General features: G+C 45.3%; 2 protein-coding genes and 1 pseudogene across 6 annotated transcripts in view; 2 read left to right on the top strand and 1 right to left on the bottom strand.

The window, feature by feature from the left end:
- LOC114802860 (arf-GAP with SH3 domain, ANK repeat and PH domain-containing protein 2-like) overlaps positions 1–1,683 on the bottom strand; it is a 31,724-nt gene extending 30,041 nt beyond the window's left edge. For 3 of the 4 annotated variants that reach the window (XR_003751805.1, XM_029001988.1, XM_029001986.1), the window contains exon 1: positions 1,353–1,683. Coding sequence is in view for 2 of the 4 variants with exons in the window: in XM_029001988.1 (XP_028857821.1) it covers positions 1,353–1,478 (126 nt within the window). In the remaining 2 variants the exon portion in view is untranslated. Of the gene's footprint in view, positions 1–430; positions 541–1,352 lie in introns of all 4 variants that reach the window. The other variant, XM_029001987.1, reaches the window with a different exon arrangement.
- On the top strand, positions 921–20,489 carry mcm3 (minichromosome maintenance complex component 3). Of its 2 annotated transcripts, XM_029001989.1 has the most exons (19): positions 921–935; positions 1,330–1,479; positions 1,586–3,533; positions 3,691–3,803; positions 3,957–4,165; positions 4,244–4,374; positions 5,775–6,013; positions 6,156–6,264; positions 6,804–6,957; positions 7,041–7,172; positions 7,745–7,953; positions 8,724–8,898; positions 9,319–9,445; positions 15,207–15,357; positions 15,878–16,018; positions 16,455–16,555; positions 16,863–16,948; positions 17,388–17,469; positions 20,037–20,235. In XM_029001989.1, the coding sequence occupies exons 3-19, from the start codon at positions 3,459–3,461 to the stop codon at positions 20,233–20,235; spliced, it is 2,433 nt and encodes an 810-aa protein (XP_028857822.1). In that variant the 5' UTR covers positions 921–935; positions 1,330–1,479; positions 1,586–3,458. The 2 variants fall into 2 exon arrangements, with proteins under 2 accessions (XP_028857822.1, XP_028857823.1); XM_029001990.1 differs by lacking the exon at positions 921–935 and having other exon boundaries at positions 1,205–1,479; positions 20,037–20,489.
- Positions 11,202–11,345, top strand: LOC114763909 (uncharacterized; annotated as a pseudogene).
- Positions 20,490–21,337: the final 848 nt, after the last annotated feature.

Below are 21,337 nucleotides of genomic sequence, written 5' to 3' on the forward strand. Positions count from 1 at the left end.
AACTGAGGGCGTGGTTACTGATGACAACAGACAGCGAAGACAATCTGAGGGCGTGGCTACTGGTGACAACAGACAGGGAAGACAATCTGAGGGCGTGGCTACTGGTGACAGCAGACAGGGAAGACAATCTGAGGGCGTGGCTACTGGTGACAACAGACAGGGAAGACAATCTGAGGGCGTGGCTACTGGTGACAACAGACAGGGAAGACAATCTGAGGGCGTGGCTACTGGTGACAGCAGACAGGGAAGACAATCTGAGGGCGTGGCTACTGGTGAGTACTATTAAACCTCCAACTATAATTTCAAAATTTCATTTTCACATTTTCATGTTCAATAATCTGGTCACTCACTATATGAAACACACAACGATCTGCATAACTCAATATTGACAAAAAAACAAGGATGTGGTGAGAAAGATCTTCTCAAGTACATTTTAACAGCACGGCCAACCACCGCGGTGAAGTGCTGTAACACGATCGGCAGAGGCATGCTGGGACGACGGTCGGGTGCCTGCCCTGGGGGCCAAATCCTCGGCTTTTTCTGCAGGTTCATGGAGAACAAGAGAGACACAGAACCAGATATAGTAGAAGAAGACGTCCCACTCTGAGATCCACAGCTTCCAACAGGGAGGGAGAGCGAGGAAGTGAGGCAGGTCTCAGCAGGACGCTGGAGACGCTGGAACAGTTGCTGCCTGTGTCTCCTCAACTCATTATAAAAGCAGCTTGTTTTCCTGCTACAGTCTCACAAGGACGAGCTGACGGGACTCTTTTTATAAAGAAGTTCATTCGTATACATGCCCTCCTCCCCAATGAATCTGATCCCACTTCCTCTATGCCTTCGTGAGAATGAGAAATCTGACTGTGGCTCATTTGTATCCTACAAACTGCCACACATGAGAGAGCTGTGTATGTGTGTGTGTGTGTGTGTGTGTGCAGGTTTGCTATGATGTTAATATTTTTAAAAGAAATGCAGATTTGCATGTTTTATTTTAATGTAATGCCAAGGGTTGGTTTCATTTGAGCTTGTCTTGCACAATATCTTGTTTTTTCTTCATAATGTCTTGATGCTCTTGCTTTATTTGCTGCTCATTAATAATCTGTATGACTATTTTGTTGCAGTGTTTCATCATTAGACATTGATAAAAATGAGACCGTATTAAAGTTGACTGAAGTTCTATTCTTATTAAATACATTGCAACGTGAAGTCATCCTATCCTCGATAATCGGGCATGGGCGAGGTTCGGAGAGTGGATCTCAGAAGGAGGAAGTCCGCAGGATCTAGAAACCGTGTATTTGATAGCTCGATCGATCATGAATTCTGCTTTATTAGCAGCTGGACTGGTGTGTACTGACCTCCTCTAACGCGGCCACGGAGTTCCGGCAGTGCGCCATTCGCGTGGTAAAGATGGACGTGGTGGGGGCTTTATAATCCTCATTGGTTATATCCATGAATTCGGAAACTGTCACCTGGTCCGGCATGGTGAGTCCCGTTAAACTTGGTGTCCTGCGTGGGTGTGAAAACTCGTCGGCAAGTCCAGTAATATCGCTTTTTTTTATAAGAACATCGTCTATTCTTTACTATCCAGGTCGAGCGTTTATCTCCAGACAGCCAGGGAGTGGAGAGAAGTACGACTCCAGGTCCGACTTCCGCGCGTGTCGCCACCTGCGCAGGAATGAAGTCCAGACACCGAACCAGCCAATCAGAGAGCGCGGCGCTGAAATAAACAACGAGCGCAGACAGCGATGGCATCAGGCTGGCACTTTTACTTACTGCACAACACCAATATCGTCTCTAAATGTCATTTGGAAAAAAGTGTGACTTTAAAAGACTCGATTTGTTCGAAGTGCCCGGGTCGCGGGGGACGGTGTCTGTGAGCAGGGGCGTCCGGGAACTTTAATTCCCCCCAACCTTCTCTCCGGGCCCTAACCGCCGTAACGCCGCTGCGCTTTGCTGTGTGTGTGTGTGTGTGTGTGTGTGTGTAGGGGGTGTCCTACATTCTTTTACATGTGCGCAGCCTGCACTGTAATAACCTGGACTGGCTTTTTCTGCACTGACGTGTTTGTCCTCGGGGCAGGACTACAACCAGTGGACTATTTAAATAAAAAAGTGGCCCTTTGTTTCATGTGGCTGCGCCTTCTCAGCGTTCAAAATGTCATATTCACATTTTCATCTTCAATAGTCTGGTCACTCACTATATGAAACACACAACGATCTGGGTTCAATATTGCATAACTCAATATTGACAAAAAAACAAGGTTGTGGTGTGGTGACAACGTCCTCGCTTGTTATTTTCTGCGACGTCTGTATCATGTGACCCGCAGGAAGTACAACTTTTTGAACACGGTTAATGACTGAAAAATAGTTTGATTATGACTGATAGTTGTGCTCATTGCACATGGAAGCGGGTGTGAATCAGGGTCGGTCTGATGAATAGCGCCACAGAGCGACTCAAATTTAACAAATGAAGAATCATTAGAGCAGCAGCAGCAGCACCGCGGGAATCCCTGCTCCTGCTACAGGCTAATGTTTCCGTGTGAAACTCGTCCACGTATCATTGGTTCCGAGTTGCTTTAACTAGCATTCGAACTTTCACTGAGGCTTTTCCCGGGTTTGTCTCTTCCTCCAGTCTCCTCTTTTTCTCTCTCAAGTCTTTTTTCATCCCCATAATCTGAGGCTGCACTAAAAAGCGCATGAATCCGACAGAGGAGGCAGGAGCCAGTAGCAAGAATTCATCACCATGAAAGTACAATAATATTTTAATGTTTATATATACATATTAATTCAATTTTTAAATCATTTTATATATGAAGATGTAATTACATTTTAGACACTCTAGGCACATGACCAGCGTTAACACGCATATTACACGTATAGGAGGGTGGTAGTAGCCTAGTGAACCAGAAGACCCAGGTTCAAACCCCACTTACTACCATTGTGTCCCTGAGCAAGACAAGTAACCCTGAGTGTCTCCAGGGGGGGACTGTCCCTGTAACTACTGGTTGTAAGTCGCTCTGGATAAGGGCGTCTGATAAATGCTGTAAATGTAAATCTAATGGAACATTAGTGTGCGGGAACGGTACTTTGTTCAGTGGAGGATCGGGATTCGAACCGGTGTCATTACTTATTATTTATTAACTGTGTGTCTGACCTTATGAAAAGTAAACGTAATTATGGTGAATTATTAAGAGGAATTCTAGGAATTTGTCTCCCTCAATGCGTCATGCTCACAAAGCAAGAGCTTTTTCGCCATTTTAAAGTCGGCCGTCGATACGCGCCGAAAATGCAAATTAGCCGCACAGTTTGACGAATCACAAAGCCCAACGCAGAGCCACGTCATTCTGAGTGGCGCGAAAAGTTTGCAGACCACAAGAACAAGGGTAGCTCGCGGGAGCAGAGAGAAGCGCGACTCGGTCGGAGCATTTTTGTTCTTTTATCCAGAAAAGACGTCTCTTTCCGTCATGGCCGCTGAACGTCTGGAGGATCAGGAGATGAGGGAAGCCCAGAGGGACTATCTGGATTTTCTGGACGATGATGTACGTACTGTATACTAAAAACTACAATAGATATTGTTTTCGGTTTAATCGGGCCGCGTGTCTGGAATTCTCGTCCATGAGGTTTATAAGATGGAACTAAAGCAAAAGCAGACTCGAGACTGATGACGTAAAATGTTTCCTTTGTGTGACGACACAGCAAGACCAGGGTGTGTATCAGAGCAGAGTCCGGGACATGATCAGCGACAACAAGTTCCGACTCATTGTCAACATTAACGATCTACGGCGACGCAACGAGAAGCGCGCGGCTCGGTGAGTGGCGCTGTCACGTGACCGCGTCTACGTCACGCAGTCATTAAAGTGACATTGAAGCACCGCATTCATTCTCTTGTTCAGAGATCACCTCGTCTCAATGTTTTTCTGATCAGTGTGCCAAATAAAGCTTTTTTCCTTTTCTGTTTTCAGACTGTTAAATAACGCTTTCGAGGAACTTCTGGCTTTCCAGAGGGCACTTAAAGACCTGGTGGCTTCGGTGGATGCCACCTACGCCAAGCAGCATGAAGAGTTCTTTGTGGGACTGGAGGGCAGCTTTGGGAGCAAGCATGTCTCGCCACGCACCCTCACATCCCGCTTCCTGGGCAACATGGTGTGTGTGGAGGGTATTGTCACTAAATGTAAGTCGCTCTTTGCCAGTTGAGCCTTTTTTGTGGTGACATGGAGGCGTGGCTGATGGCAGTTTTTGGCTTGAAAAGGTTCCTTGGTGCGGCCGAAGGTGGTCAGAAGTGTGCACTACTGTCCAGCCACTAAGAAGACACTGGAGCGCCGGTACACTGATATGACCTCCCTGGACCCATTCCCCTCCAGTGCCATCTACCCAACTAAGGTGAGGACTGAAAATGTCTTTAACATATCTATATAACAATTAAAGGTGTTTTTAAAAATATTAAACACAATTTAAACACCCCTGCCTCATTTCCTGATATGTCCGCTGTGTCTCAATTCTGTAGCCCTTCCAGAACAAGAATTATAGAAAAATTATATATAAGGGGTTTCTTTGCCATGCCACAGTGCAATGGTGATATCAATACTGTTGCAATTGAAAAATATTGAAAAAAGATTTAGATTTATGAACTATATTCAATGAGCTGTGGCAGCTGAAACATTCATAACCTGTAAAAACAATCCATAGTTCAACACCTTGATCATCCTGCAGCAAAATATTGCTAAAAAAAGAGATATTACTATAGTTATGTAGGTGGACTCTCCAAACTTTTGACATAATGTGTATAACATGTACTAATAACAATTATGTGTTTTAAACTATTTAATAATGTAATTACATTATAATGATAGTTATAATTCCAATACCATCAGAATCAGGTTTATGTTATGTGCACAATGGTATAAAAACAACATACAATATAGTCTAATATCATACATAGAATATAAAAATGACAGAAATGATACTCCTGTGTACATAAAGTGCAGTAGTTTAGGGAGGGTCTTGGCGAGGGTCTGCAGACCACTGCATCATCTGCCAGAGGACAGCAGATTAAAAAGGCTGAGGGATCTGTGATGATCTTCACTGCCTGTTTCCTGGTTCTGGATGGAGAGCTGGAGGACACTGATGACCTTTTTTGCTGGCCGTACTGTTGAGTGGCTGCTCCATACCAGACTGTAATGGAGGAGCACAGGACAGATTCAGACATCCTGGATGAAAACCTGGTCCAGCGCGCCCTACACTGGGGTGATGGTTCATCTTTCAGCAGGACAGCGACCCTAAGCACACAGCTAAGACATCAAAGGAGTGGCTTCAGGACAAGTCTATGAATGTCCTTGAGTGGCCCAACCAGAGCCCAGACTTGAATCCGATTGAACATCTCTGTGGCATCATATTCAAAAACCTGAGGCTCTAAATGCTGCCAAATGTGCACCGACAAAGTCTAGAGCAAAGATTGTGAATACTTATGTAGATATAATTCTCATATTTAAAATCTTTTAACACATTTTCCAAAGCATGAAGTACATTTTTTTCATGCTTTTTATGGTTTTTGTGTGTAGAAGTCTGAGGGGGGAAATGCATTTAATCCATTTTGAAATAAGGCTGGAACATAAGGAAAGGCAATGTGAATACTTTCCATGTGTGTGTGTATAATAAATCTTACTTTACAGTGTTGATAAGTCAAGATAATATATTGTCTAGATTGGTTGCCGCTCTCGTGCACAGGACTATATCTGGAATGTAAGCAGTAGATTCACTCCAGTTGTCCTTAATACCTTCAGGATGAAGAGAACAATCCCCTGGAGACAGAGTTTGGTTTGTCCATCTATAAGGACCACCAGACCATCACTATTCAGGAGATGCCTGAGAAGGCCCCAGCTGGACAGCTACCCCGCTCAGTAGACGTCATATTGGACAACGACCTAGTGGACACGATCAAGCCGGGGGACCGAGTACAGGTGGTCGGCACCTACCGCTGCCTGCCCGGCAAAAAGGGCGGCTTCACCTCCGGGACGTTCCGGTAACAGTTCCAGTTCTGCTTTACTTTTTTCAACACAAGCGAGCACAAACCCAATAAACAAATGAACTAAAGTTCATATAAGTGGCATGATGGTGTGATAACGTTGTGTTCATTATAAAGATGTCTCTCCTTCTTGCTGCAGGACCATTTTGATTGGCTGCCAGGTGAAGCAGTTGAGTAAAGAGGTGACAAGGTACTTCTCCGTTGACGATGTGAAGAAGATCAAGTCTTTCAGCAAGTCTCGCTCCAAGGTGAGTCCCCTCATGGATCCGAAGATGACTTATACACGGAGAGAAGTGCCTGTGTTAGGGCGCTCACACTGACACGGTCACTGAAACGTTTGGTGAAATAAAACAACATTTATGGAAAATGTTCAACAGTAACAGCAATACATGGACCTCACGGCATTGGGACTGTGTGGCCTTTAGAAAACCACTGATCAGTCAGGCTGGAAGAAGGTCATGTGATCTGATGAACCTGTTCCAGAGTAATGGTACAAGCTTGTGGGGTGATGCTGTGATCTGGGGTTCAGGTCGAGGTTCAGCAGGTCAGCTGACCACCTGAATGTACTGGATGAGCAGGTTATTCCATCTTCCCTGATTCCAAGATGACAAGGCCAGGATTCATCATTTTCACCAGTTCAGATCTTAACCCCACTGAGAATGGAGAAGAATGACCCCAAATGATCTCCCATTCCGTTTCAGAGTGGGCAACCTGGTGTTAAAGTCATCAGAATGCTCTTTAGTTTACTGTTTAAATGTTTCTGATTAGTTTTGTTTTTCCTTATTAGAATATTTTTGGTCAGCTGGCCCGCTCTCTGGCACCCAGCATTCATGGACATGATTACATTAAGAAGGCCATCCTCTGCATGTTGCTTGGAGGTGTAGAGAAGGTTCTGGAAAACGGCTCCCGCATCCGTGGAGACATCAATGTTCTGCTAATTGGTGAGCATAATCAAAAACATTTTTTGACCTCTACGTTTGAAGACAATCCTTGTATGATGATGTGGGCTGTGTGTGATTCCCAGGGGACCCTTCGGTGGCCAAGTCTCAGCTGCTGCGCTATGTGCTCCATACGGCTCCTCGCGCCATCCCCACCACCGGCCGCGGCTCGTCGGGCGTCGGCCTCACCGCAGCGGTCACCACTGACCAGGAGACTGGTACTTATATACATCACTTTTAAAACACTGTCACGTCTCGGGGTTGGAGCGGGAATGAGGCGCAGAAGTAAAGGGCCAAACAGAAATGGAAGGAAATAAACCCGTAGGCGTGTCTCCTTAACAAGAACTGAAAGAACATAAAGGAAGGAAGGAGTCACAGTCCAGGCCGACTGCCTGTTCAATACAACCTAATTGGCACCTTGGCGGATCGGGATTGGAACTGGCAACATTCAGATTACGGGGCCGGTTCCACTGGCCCTCAATTCTATGTAGATTGTAGAAAAAAGTCTCGTACTTCACATTTCCGTCATTTATCAGGCGCCCTTATTCAGAGCGCTGACTCGCAATCAATAGTTAGAGGGACAGTCCCCTCTGGAGACACTCGGGGAACACAGTGGTAGTAAGTGGGATTTGAACCTGGGTCTTCTGGTCTATAGGTGGGTGTGTTACCTACTAGGCTGCTTTTTTGGTTCAATTCAGTTGTTGTGGCAAACTATTGCAAGAGAAGTGTGAAAAAGCTCCGGGAACAATTCCATCTCATCTGAAGAAAATTGTGGTTCCTCCGTGTGTAGGTGAGAGGCGTTTGGAGGCGGGGGCCATGGTGCTGGCCGACAGAGGCGTGGTCTGCATCGACGAGTTCGATAAGATGTCGGACATGGACCGCACCGCCATCCACGAGGTGATGGAGCAGGGCCGTGTCACCATCGCCAAGGCGGGCATTCACGCGCGGCTCAACGCCCGCTGCAGCGTGCTGGCCGCGGCCAACCCCGTCTACGGCAGGGTGAGTCTCCCGGCCACCAACATTACCACAACGGCCATTTTGCTGAAGGGGGTTTCTTGCTGTGCGCTCATTGGCCAGTTTTTGCAGAAGAAATGTGGTTTGAGTAGCTCCTCCCCCTGCCCCATTTCCACTAGAAGGGGCTGTGGTGGCCTAGCGGTTAAGGAAGCGGCCCCGTAACCAGAAGGTTGCCGGTTCGAATCCTGAGGCGCCAAGGTGCCACTGAGGTGTCACTGAGCAAAGCACCGTCCCCACACGCTGCTCCCCGGGCGCCTGTCATGGCTGCCCACTGCTCACTCAGGGTGATGGTTAAATGCAGAGGACAAATTTCACTGTGTGCACCGTGTGCTGTGCTGCTGTGTATCACATGTGACAATCACTTCACTTTAACTTTAGATAGTTCTTAGGGACCAAGCAGCCAACGGAACGAGGACGCAAAAGGTGACAGAAATGGTTCTTCATGGCCCCCATGTTTGATCGTGTGACAAATAAAACTCAAAAGAAAAGCAAATCAAATGTCACAGAACTCTGGGTTCCCACTCGACAAACATTCACATAAAACACAGCGGCCAGTACCATGAACCCTTCTGTAGCCATTACTGTCCTGCGGTAACCCCGGACAACCCTGCACTGCCACCCTCATGTTGAATGGAGTTCTAAGACGTGCCAGGCCTGCTATTTCTGAAAATGTTTTGTAAAAGAAGGTGGAGCTGCGCAGAACTTCGAGCAGAGAACCTGCTTTCTTAACGGTGGCCTGTTTCCATCCCCACCAGTATGACCAGTATAAGACTCCAATGGAGAATATTGGGCTGCAGGACTCTCTGTTGTCACGATTCGACCTGCTCTTCATCATGCTGGATCAAATGGACCCAGAGCAGGACCGAGAGATCTCAGACCACGTTCTGCGCATGCACCGCTACCGAGACCCCCACGAGCAGGAAGGACAAGGTACCGGGTTTTACCAAATCTAGCATTTCCAGAAAGCATAATAGAGCCTAATAATAGGGCAGAAAAGGAAATGGACCCATTAATCAAAAGATTGCAGGTTCAAATCCCCAGCTGCCAAGGTGCCATTGAGGTCCCTTTATCAAGGTTCCTTCCCCACACACTGTCACCAAGGTGATGCAAAGACACTTTTTGAAGTGTATCACTTCACTTTCTTTTTCTTTTTTGCTGTAATATTTTGTAATAAAAAAGCCATCCCGTACACCCACTCTAACACACATTCAAAGTTCATCCCAAAATAAAGCACATGCCGAGTCTTGTCCTTGCTGTGAATAAATATGAAGTTCCATGTGGGATATTTATTTTTATATAATACAACGTCTGTCCTTTCAGTTGTTAATGTAAATATGTGCTTGTGTGAAGCTTTGTCCCTGGGTGGTACTGTGGACGTCCTGGCCACTGGGGACCCAGATGAAGCGCAGGAGGAGCAGGAGGAGCTACAGGTGTTTGAGAAACACAACAATCTACTGCATGGCAACAAGAAGCGCAGGTACACAACCAGCACGCACAACATGCACACAACCAGCACGCACGACATGCACACAACTAGCACACAACTAGCACACACAACATGCACACAACCATCACGCACAAGACCAGCACGCACAACATGCACACAACCAGCACGCACGACATGCACACAACTAGCACACACAACATGCACACAACCAGCACGCACAAGACCAGCACACACAACATGCACACAGCCAGCACGCACAACATGCACACAGCCAGCACGCACAACATGCACACAACCAGCACGCACACAGCCAGCACGCACAACATGCACACAACCAGCACGCACAACATGCACACAACCAGCACGCACACAGCCAGCACGCACAACATGCACACAACCAGCACGCACAAAACCAGCACGCACAACATGCACACAACCAGCACGCACAACATGCACACAGCCAGCACGCACACAGCCAGCACGCACAACATGCACACAACCAGCACGCACAAAACCAGCACGCACAACATGCACACAACCAGCACGCACAACATGCACACAGCCAGCACGCACAACATGCACACAACCAGCACGCACAACATGCACATAACCAGCACGCACAACATGCACACAACCAGCACGCACAAGACCAACACGCACAACATGCACACAACCAGCACGCACGACATGCACACAACTAGCACGCACAACATGCACACAACCAGCACGCACAAGACCAGCACGCACAACATGCACAAATATCACATGACTGGAAAGTCTTGCGGGGGACAGGATAACCACTGTAGTCCAGTTTCAAGAGTTCTGCTTGGACATGTCAGAAATATCAAAGGACAATCCGATTGGTCTGTGACAACCATTTTGGGAGTTAAATGGCGAGTTTAAAAGAGGTTCAGAGTAACTGTCTCCATCCCGGATCATTCCCCCTCAGATGCTGGGGTTCTTTATGTTACAGCGTAATTCCACAATAGAATAAATTCATTTTCTACACACAACACCCCATAATGACAATGTGGAAAGAATGTTACTTGTGGTTTTGGCAAATGTATTAAAAATAAAAAGACTGAGAAGGCAAACAGCCTTTGCAATGAACTTCAAAATTGAGGTCAGGTACCTCCAGTTTCCCCTGATCATCCTTCAGACATTTCTGCAGCTTAATTGGAGTCCACCTGTGAAAAAACAGTTGATGGGACCTGATTTGGACACACAGTCTATATACGGTCCCACAACATACAGTTCATGTACTAGCAGAGCACAAACCAAGCATGAAGTCAAAGGAATTGTCTGCTGACCTCCAACACAGGATTGTCTCGGCACAAATGGTTTATCTCTAATTATCTAAATACATTATCTAAATTAAAGGATCGGGGGGGAAGGGCCTTAATCAGGGAGGTGACCAGAGGTCCTCCATGGACAGAGAAATCATTCTAGAAGGACAACCATCTTTGCAGCAATCCACCAATCGGGCCTATATGGTAAAGTATCCAGACAGAAGCCACTCCTTAAAAGGCACATGGCGGCCCACCTGGAGGACTCTCAGGTCATGAGAAACACTATTCTCTGGTCATGAGACAAAGATTTAATTCTTTGGTGTGAATGTGTCACGTTTGGAGGAAACCAGGCACGCTCCATCACCACACCAATACTATCCCTACAGTGAAGCATGGTGGTGGCAGCATCATGCTGTGGGATGTTTCTCAGGTGCAGGAACTGGGAGACTAGTCAGGATAGAGGGAAATATGACTGCAGCAACGTACAGAGACATCCTGGAGAGACCTGGCAGGGGATTGGCCGTGATGAAGAAGGCGGTTCTCCCAGGGTGAGGCTCGCTGACCCCTGCGAATTCCCTGATTGTGGGAATCTCGACTGCATAGTTTCTGGTAGTGGTGGACTGTGTTCGCTCTCTCCCCTGATTAATGGTCAGTGGTGGCCTGGCGGTTAAGGAAGCGGCCCCGTAATCAGAAGGTTGCCGGTTCGAATCCCGATCCACCAAGGTGCCACTGAGGTGCCACTGAGCAAAGCACTGTCCCCACACACTGGTCCCCGGGCGCCTGTCATGGTGACCACTGCTCACTCAGGGTGATGGTTAAAAGCAGAGGACACATTTCACTGTGTGCACCGTGTGCTGTGCTGCTGTGTATCACAAGTGACAATCACTTCACTTTATTTATTATTGGATGAAAATCTGCTCCAGGGCGCTCTTGAACTCAGACTGGGGTGATAGTTCATCTTTCAGCAGGACAATGACCAATGACCTTCTATTCTCAATATACACTCGCTCGCTTGGTCACATCATCCAATCACATGGCTTGTCCTATTACTCTTATGCTGATGACACCCAGCTCTATCTGTCATTCCCACCAGAAGATGCTACTATAGCAACAAAAATTTCGGCCTGCCTCTCAGACATATCGGCATGGATGTCTGAGCGACACCTCCAACTCAACCTACCAAAAACCGAGATTCTGATCTTTCCGGGCAACAAATCCTCTCAGCAAAACCTTTCAATTCAAATTGGATCGCGACTGTTAACACCCACGGCATCTCCAAAAAGCCTTGGAGTTTGGATAGATGACAAACTGAGTTTGAACCATCATGTTGCTGCGATCTCCAGATCCTGCAGGTTCACTCTCTACAACATTCGCAAGATTCGGCCTTTTCTCCCGCAACAGGCTACGCAGCTCCTCGTCCAGGCAATGGTCATCTCCAAACTCGACTACTGTAACTCTCTCCTGGCTGGAGCCTCTGCAGTCACCATAAAACCCCTCTAGATGATCCAAAATATGGCAGCCCGTCTCATCTTCAATCAGCCAAAATACACCCATGTTACACCTCTTCTCACCTCCCTCCACCGGCTCCCGTAGTTGCTCGCATTGAGTTCAAATCCTTGATGCTGCCTACAGGGCTGTAAATGGAACTGCGCCCTCCTACATCAACACAATACTACCTAGCTACACTCCTGCACAGAAGCTACAATACTACCTCCTACATCAACACAATACTACCTAGCTACACTCCTGCACAGAAGCTACAATACTACCTCCTACATCAACACAATACTACCTAGCTACACTCCTGCACAGAAGCTACAATACTACCTCCTACATCAACACAATACTACCTAGCTACACTCCTGCACAGAAGCTACAATACTACCTCCTACATCAACACACTACTACCTAGCTACACTCCTGCACAGAAGCTACAATACTACCTCCTACATCAACACAATACTACCTAGCTACACCCCTACACAGAAGCTACAATACTACCTCCTACATCAACACAATACTACCTAGCTACACTCCTGCACAGAAGCTACAATACTACCTCCTACATCAACACACTACTACCTTGCTACACTCCTGCACAGATGCTACAATACTACCTCCTACATCAACACAATACTACCTAGCTACACTCCTGCACAGAAGCTACAATACTACCTCCTACATCAACACAATACTACCTAGCTACACTCCTGCACAGAAGCTACAATACTACCTCCTACCTACATCAACACACTACTACCTAGCTACACTCCTGCACAGAAGCTACAATACTACCTCCTACATCAACACAATACTACCTAGCTACACTCCTGCACAGAAGCTACAATACTACCTCCTACATCAACACAATACTACCTAGCTACACTCCTGCACAGAAGCTACAATACTACCTCCTACATCAACACAATACTACCTAGCTACACTCCTGCACAGAAGCTACAATACTACCTCCTACATCAACACAATACTACCTAGCTACACTCCTGCACAGAAGCTACAATACTACCTCCTACATCAACACAATACTACCTAGCTACACTCCTGCACAGAAGCTACAATACTACCTCCTACATCAACACACTACTACCTAGCTACACTCCTGCACAGAAGCTACAATACTACCTCCTACATCAACACACTACTACCTAGATACACTCCTGCACGCTCTCTCAGATCTGCAAACGAAAGGAGACTAAAAATTCCTTCTTCACGGGGTCTCCGATTCCAATCATGTCTGTTCTCCGTTGTTGTCCCTGGCTGGTGGGACAACCTGCCCTCCTCCACACGACTAGCCGAGACTATCACCACTTTTAAAAAGCAGGTGAAAACCCTCTTGTTCAAAAAATATTACAGACAAATCTAACACTTACACACGCACATGCGTACACATTGCACAAACAATACAAAAATGTATAAATACATTATAATTTTTCTTCGTCTAGCACCTAACAATCTTTGAGCATGCTCTTCACTGACAAGTTTGAGCCTTATCAGGGCTCTTAGTTTGTAAACTCAATATTCTATAGAAATGGAACGAGAATTGCTGGTGTCTTCCTCTTTGGATAAAAGCATCTGCTAAATAAAGTAAAGTAAATATCAAAGGAGTGGCTTCAGGACAACTCCCAGACTGGAATCCGATTGAACGTCTCTGGAGATATCTAAAAATGTCTGTGCACAGGGACTTCCGGTGGTGCTATGGAATAGGAAGGACAGTTAGCTCTCACAGAAAAACTCATTTTTATACATCCTAGAAGTAAGTGTACCTAACAAGATGGATACCAGAAGAGAGACAATTCCAAAAGGGAAGGGAACGCAAGCGCCCCGGGAAAACAAGCACAGGAACAAAATGAGATCCTAATAGAGCTACACCACCGCGGGCAAAAAAAATGAAGAGACCCTGACACGACTGGAGAGTCATTTTACAGAGTTGATGGAGAAAATGACCAAGAATATACCACAAAAATACAGAGAAGGAGAATGCAAGTATGAGAGGATATTAAGAGGCTTAAGGAACATGGGGTCATGGCACAGTTATCTGGAACTAAGAGCTTTGCAACTCTAAATGGCTGTGTAAATCGTGTGTAAAATTCTTCTGTTATGTCCTGTTGTGGAAAAAATGTCTGTGCACCAACACTTCCCATCCAACCTGATGGAGCTTGAAAGGTGCTGCAAAGAGGAATGGGCCAAACTGGCCAGGGATAGGTGTGCCAAGCTTGTGGCATCATATTCAAAAGATCTGAGGCTGTAATTGTTGCCAAAGGTGCATCGACAAAGTACTGAGCAAAGGCTGAAAATACTTATATACATGCGATTACTCCGTTTTTTTATTTTATTATTTTTTAATGTTGTCTCTATGGGATTTTGAGTGTAGAATTCTGAGGAAAAAATGTAATGAATCCATTTAGGAATAAGGCTGTAACACATGCAATCAGATTAGTGCCAAATTGTGACAAAGCTGACACCCCAGTACCTGCTGGCCGTGTTCCCGGGAAGCGCGGCTAGTAGGCGAGATGTGCACAGCAGTAAAACCATTTCCGATCATGTATGCAGCGAGATTTGAGTACACAATTAACTGTAAGTACTAATTAAACACGCTGATTATGGTCCATATGTGATGCTAATAGCTGATGCTGCTCTACGTGTTCTTGAAGCCGACGTATCTTGCAGTGATAAGAGTTCATGAGAAAGGAGCTGACACTCAAATACCTGCTGGCCAATGAGGCGAAGCCCCGCCCACATGAGAACATTCGCGTTTCAATGTCGTAGTTTTTGTTTAAAAAATGCAGCACAAATCTGATTCCATAGTAACATGGCAAAATGTGGAAAAAGTGACACACTGAATACAAAACAAAATATCCAGATTAATCACATATTAGTTTCACCAATTTTTATAAACCTAACCAGTGGACTCACAACATGCAGTACAGGTGCACGATCTTAAGGATCTGGTATATGACTCTCATTGCTCTTATGTCCTCCAGGGAGAAGATTGTAAGTAAAGAATTTCTGAGGAAGTACATTCATGTTGCCAAGGTGATAAACCCTGTGCTGACCCCAGAAGCGGCCAGTCACATTGCTGAAGAATATTCCAGACTGCGGAGCCAGGAGCAGCTTAGTGCTGACATTGCCAGGGTGAGAAAAGATGATGATGATGATGATGAGAACAATACACCATGTCACTAGTCACATCAACTCGACCGTACATATACACAAACATTACATGTGGGGGTAGACAGGTCAGGAAGATACAGGATATGGAAAAGTGTCAGAGGAGCAGAGTCTCTAATATGGAGCACATGGGCAGGACGCAACATAAAATGTCCCTCGCAGCAGGGAAGGAATGTAGTGGGGTGGGGCTGGTCCAGCCATCTGCTCCTGCAGCCACTGGGGGGTGCTGGTCAGCAGACCTGCCAGTCCATTCCAGGGGTAGGAAGCTGACCCTTGGGATGGGGGAGAGAGAGTTTCACAGTCAGGTTCTGTTCTGTATCCCGATTGTCTTGTATGAACAGACCCATTTGTTCCACAGGAAACCTGTTGTTTTTCGCTAAAGCATTTTTGCATTTTAACTAAATAGAAAAAAATTTACAGTATATATGTTATAAGACTCTGTGGTTTAAAGGAACCTACAGGCATGACTGTTTCTGGTCCTCAGACATCCCCAGTTACTGCCAGGACCCTAGAGACCCTGATCCGTGTGTCCACTGCCCATGCGAAAGCCCGTATGAGCAAAGTGGTGGATCTGGACGATGCAGAAGTCGCTGTAGAACTGGTACAGTTTGCCTATTTTAAGAAGGTGAGACCTTTTCCATTGTCTCTGTCTGTCTGAGATGTTTCCCCTTCTCAAATGTCTTATCAGAGATTTGTGCCAGTAGAAACTGAATTTGGATTGATATATTTGAATCTGAATTGTTCAAACTGAATATGAATGTATTCATTTGTATCTGAATTCCAATGTCATTGAAATGAATTCCTAAAATTTTATTTAAATTTGCTTCCATATTCAATTTCAGTTCTTACAATTGAATGGAGCACAGCTTCCCAACAGAGGGCATTTCCATGTATTCCAACTTCTTGTGGGAAGGCATGTGCCAGTTATGAAATGTCTGCCATCCTTGGCTTGTGTGAAGCAGCTAATTAGTTTTATGGGTCGACTCTTGTGTGTTTAGAGCTTGGAAGGAACATGAAAAGCCTTGAATGACAATTTCCGTCTTCTGTGCATCCCATTGTAGGTTTTGGAGAAAGATAAAAAAAGATCCAGATCAACTGAGGAAGACTCTGAAGATGAGGTTGAGGAGGAAGGACAGGACACGCCACGCCAGCATCACAAGAGGTCAGCCCCTGTTGCACATTTGAAAAGAATTAATGAGCACATCACATTTATGGCATTTACCAGGCGCCCTTATTCAGAGCGACTTACAGGTAGTTACAGGGACAGTCCCCCCGGGAGACTCTCAGGGTTCAGTATCTTTCTCAGGGACATTGAACCTGGGACTCCTGGGAAACCTGTCCATCCATGGGACTACCATCCATATATATTATATTATATTATATACACCCACATTATATATTATTATACATGTATACTGAAGTATATTAGAAAAAAAAACTCAATTTTTGTTTGTCCCATTGTCCTGCAGGACCCGCCATTCAGAGGGCCGACCATCACAAAGCAGCGACCCATATGACCCTTACGACTTCACTACCGAAACTGACGTTGCAGAAAGTACGTTTATCCAAAACCCTTTTAAACACGAGAACAGATCTACAAAGAACAGGGATCAATTACAACATTTTACAGCACTTATCCAGAGTGACTTACAGGGACAAGTGTCAGGGTTACGTGTCCTGCTCAGGGACACAATGGTAGTAAGTGAGGTTTCAATCTGGGACTTTGTGATCTTCTGCTTCATAGGCTTAGCCTTAACAAACATTTTCTATATACTCTGATGGCACTTTCCCCTCCATCTTCCTATTATGTAAATGAATAAGTATATAGATTACCAAACATAAATAAATCCACATTTTCTGTGAAATAGTGACATTTGAATAAGCTTCTAAATGTAAAATGACCTGGGATTTATATTTAAGTGCAATTTTAATTTTTGCATTCTGCATTTCTTTGTCATGATATCAAATGAGCTGTTCCCCCCTTCTGTCCACAGTCCATTCTCCGGTCCCTAGGCCCATTGAAGATGCTGTTGAGATGCCTGGTGAAGATGAACATGCAGAAGTGACTGCTGAAAGGTAAGCATAAAAAAAGAGGTGTGATGTTGCACAACAGTTATTGTACTTTAGAACACATAGAAGGGGGTTTTACCACATTTTTACCAGATGTGGATCCCAATGATGCGCTGGACTGTCTTTATGATGTGCTGGAGGGTCTTCTTGTTCTCTGAGGTGCTGTTAGGGTACCATGCTGTTATGCAGTTAGAAGCACCTGTAGAAGTTGTTGAGTAGTTTCTGGGGTAGTTGAGCCTTCGCTTCCCTCAGGAAATTGAGCATCTGAAAAACCTTCTTGGCCATCACTTTTGAATTGATGGTCCATGTCAGACCATCCTGGCTAATGTAGACAACTAGGAATTTAAAGCTCTAGACAACCTCTACATTCCCTTCCCTTCCCTATGATGCTGATGGTAGTAGCCTAGTGGGTAACACACTCGCCTATGAACCAGAAGACCCAGGTTCAAACCCCACTTACTACCATTGTGTCCCTGAGCAAGACACTTAACCCTAAATTGCTCCAGGGGGGGACTGTCCCTGTAACTACTGATTGTAAGTCGCTCTGGATAAGGGCGTCTGATAAATGCTGTAAATGTAAAATGTAAATGTAAATGATGGGTTGTTGGCCACCATAACCCTGTCCCCAGAGGAGGGGGCTGAGCATGCATCCATGCAGCGCACCAGTGATGAGGGTTATGGGTTTAGAAGAGTGTTAAATAGATCTCCTGAGTGGAACGTGTCATCATGCAGTTTTGGAAGGTTTTGAACTCCACTGTTTATCCATGTTTTGCGTGAATGTCCTTATGTTCTTAATGGTGGAGACATTGTCCACACAAAAATTGATGTAGCCCAGAACTGAAGATGCAGGCCTGTCAAATTGATCTGAGTAGAGCTTTGTTTAGACAGGTTCCAGTCCTGTCCTGTGTGCAACACACTTAACCTTGAGTGTCTGCAAGGGGACTGTCCGTGTAACTACTGACTGTAAGACGCTCTGGATAAGAGAGTCTGATTAATGTAAAAATTTATGAAGCCCCCTAAGGGTCATGGATCTAAAAAACATTTTTTGATAGAATTTTTTTGGACTTTTGGTTGAAAAAAAAAACTAGAGGTGGAAACTAATCATGTGACAATGCAAGTGGCATGACCTGCTTGGAGTGCATGTGCAAGGTCCCGTCCCCACACACTGCTCCCTGGGCGCCTACCCACTGCACACCAAGGGTGATAGTTAAGTACATTTCGTTGTGTCACTGTGTGCACTTCTGTGTTTCACAATGACAATCTTTTAGACCTTCAGAGACCTGCTGGATGTGAAGCACGAGGAACTAGACCTTATACAGTACTTGGCACGTTGTAATGAATGCACTATCAGGAACCTTACAAGCTTATACTGTTGTAGCTATATTACAGGAATGCATTACCAACATGCCAAGTACTGTAGAAGTTGTACTTCCTCATGCTTCACATCCAGCAGGTTTTTTTTTCTAATTATTTTTTTTACTACATATAAAAATACATTTCCACCACTTTTCTGTCTAAATATTTTTCTCTACCTGTTAGCGTGATGAATGCCAAATCCGGTGAGCAATACAGCTCTCCGCTGGTAACTGAACCAAGAGTTGCTCACATAAATACACACGCCTGGTCCAACAAGCTCGATGGCCAAGTCAGGGATTTCGCGTGATTTCAGCCTTGCTGATTATAGACTGTGTGTTCACGACAAACAGGCTGTACAGCGGTAGTTTGCATTACAATGAAATACATCCAAAAAACGCAGTCCACTAGTGTGTAATGAATTAGCATCCAGGTAATGTGTTAGACTCCCAGCAAGTGACTATCAGGTGACTGTAAACGTGAAAGTGCACGAAATGTCCCTCTGCTTTTAACCCAACACCCTTGATGAGCAGTAGTTAGCCATGCTGAGCAGTGTGTGGGGACGGTACTTCGCTCAGTGGCACCTCAGTAGCACGTTGGCGGTTCGGGATTCGAACCTGCAACCTTCTTATTACAAGGCCGCTTCCTTAACCGCTAGGTCACCACTTCCCCAAAATGTGCATCCAAGGTGAGACTCGAACCAATGACATGCGTTCGATCGAGTATTTATTCAATAACTCCGCCTTTGACCACAGAAGAACTGTGTAAGGATTTAGGGATTAGGATCTCTTACTTCACTTTTCAACCACTACACCTGTTGGACAGTTTTTTCCTGGACAAATCATCACCAACCCTGCATTGACACCAAAATGTTGAACCACCAAGGTGCCACTCAGGTCCCCTTGATCAAGGTACCGTCCCCAAATACTGCTCCCCGGTCGCCTTCCCAAGGGTGATGGTTAAATACAGAAGACACATTTCATTGTGTGCTGCCATGTTTCACAGTGACCTTCACCTTACTTCACTTAAACACGTGGAACCTGGATTTGGCAAAAGTAATTGTAGACCTTTACTTTTTTTTTGTCACTTCTTACTCTCCTTTTTCCTCAAGGTTAAATTCAATTCAGCTAACCTCTGTTGACAAGACCATAAATCTCTTGTGTAAATGAAGAAATAAGAATGATTTTATTACTATGTTGATCATTCTTTACCACCCACAGGCTGAAGGAGTTTAAGGCTGTTCTGCTGGAGGTCTTCCGTACTTCCCATGCCCAGTCTGTAGGTATGAACACGGTGATGGAAGCGATGAACAAAGGCACCCCGACACCATTCAGCACCACCGAGGTGCGCGCCGCCCTCAACCGCATGCAGGATGACAACCAAGTCATGGTGACGGATGACATCATCTTCCTCATTTGAGTCAGATGCGGGGAGGGGTGGGGTAACCTTGCAAGGAGGCGGGACTAAGGAACCTGGGTTTTTTCATGATGGCTGGATTTATTTCACCCTTTTCTCATAATTGCTCTACATTTTGTAGTATTCTGGTGTGTAGAAAAGAAATGTAGATCAGCTTTATTCTGCGTTGTTCTAGTATTGACTGTATTTTTTACTATTGTTAAAAATTAAAAGGCCTGTAATAAAATTCTATTTGAATAAAATCTTATGTTATATTTTGTATGATTTCCTTCACTTTCTTTCACGCTCTGGATAAGGGTGTCTGATAAACACTGTAAATGTGAATTATGTGTGAATATTATATATCTAGTAATTACTATATTTAAGTGTAATTGTAAAAACTCCTACTACTTCCTGTCAAGTGAATGATGACTGACCAGTAGGGAGTTCGGCAGAGTCTTCCTGAAGGGGCGATCGGACAACTACTGACGGGAGCGCCTGGGCTTTATAATGTTGTTTCGCATACATACAAATATTAAGACCACTGTCAAGGATAAACTTTTATTAATTATAGTACTGGGCAAAAATTGTAGACAGAAACCAACTAAAGGTTTTTCAACCAACCAAAACCTAGAGTGCTGTACATAACAGCAACAGGAGGAACAACACACACACAGAAGGAGAGACTATAAACACTTTACACTAAAAATCACAACTAACACACAACACAGGCTTTTCTCCAACACTTCCAAACTCTCCTCTCTATCCTTCTGAGTTGTCCTTAAATGCTCCTGTCTGATAAGTGGATAGGTAGGCTGAACCATCAATCCCAACTCACACACCAAACCACCCCCCTGCCACCAAAAAGAAAAGTCATTGACATATGGACCAGTGTATTTGCCTTCTAGGGCAGAGCCAATTGTAGGTAATAAAGCCAAACCCTGATCTCCCTGCTGAAATGACTGCGGCACAGTTTTTCATGTTACTCTGAGCCGAAGACAGGGTTGTGTGTGTCGGGCATCCAGTGTTCTGCGGGTTGGGTGTGTGTCGCGGGTCTGGAGAGTCGCGGGTCCACCGGTTGGGTGTGTGCCGCGAATCCGAGGGTCCGGTGTGCCACAGGTAGTGT

The sequence above is a fragment of the Denticeps clupeoides genome, chromosome 14 (assembly GCF_900700375.1).
Source record: "Denticeps clupeoides chromosome 14, fDenClu1.1, whole genome shotgun sequence".
NCBI classification, from domain to species: Eukaryota; Metazoa; Chordata; class Actinopteri; order Clupeiformes; family Denticipitidae; genus Denticeps; species Denticeps clupeoides.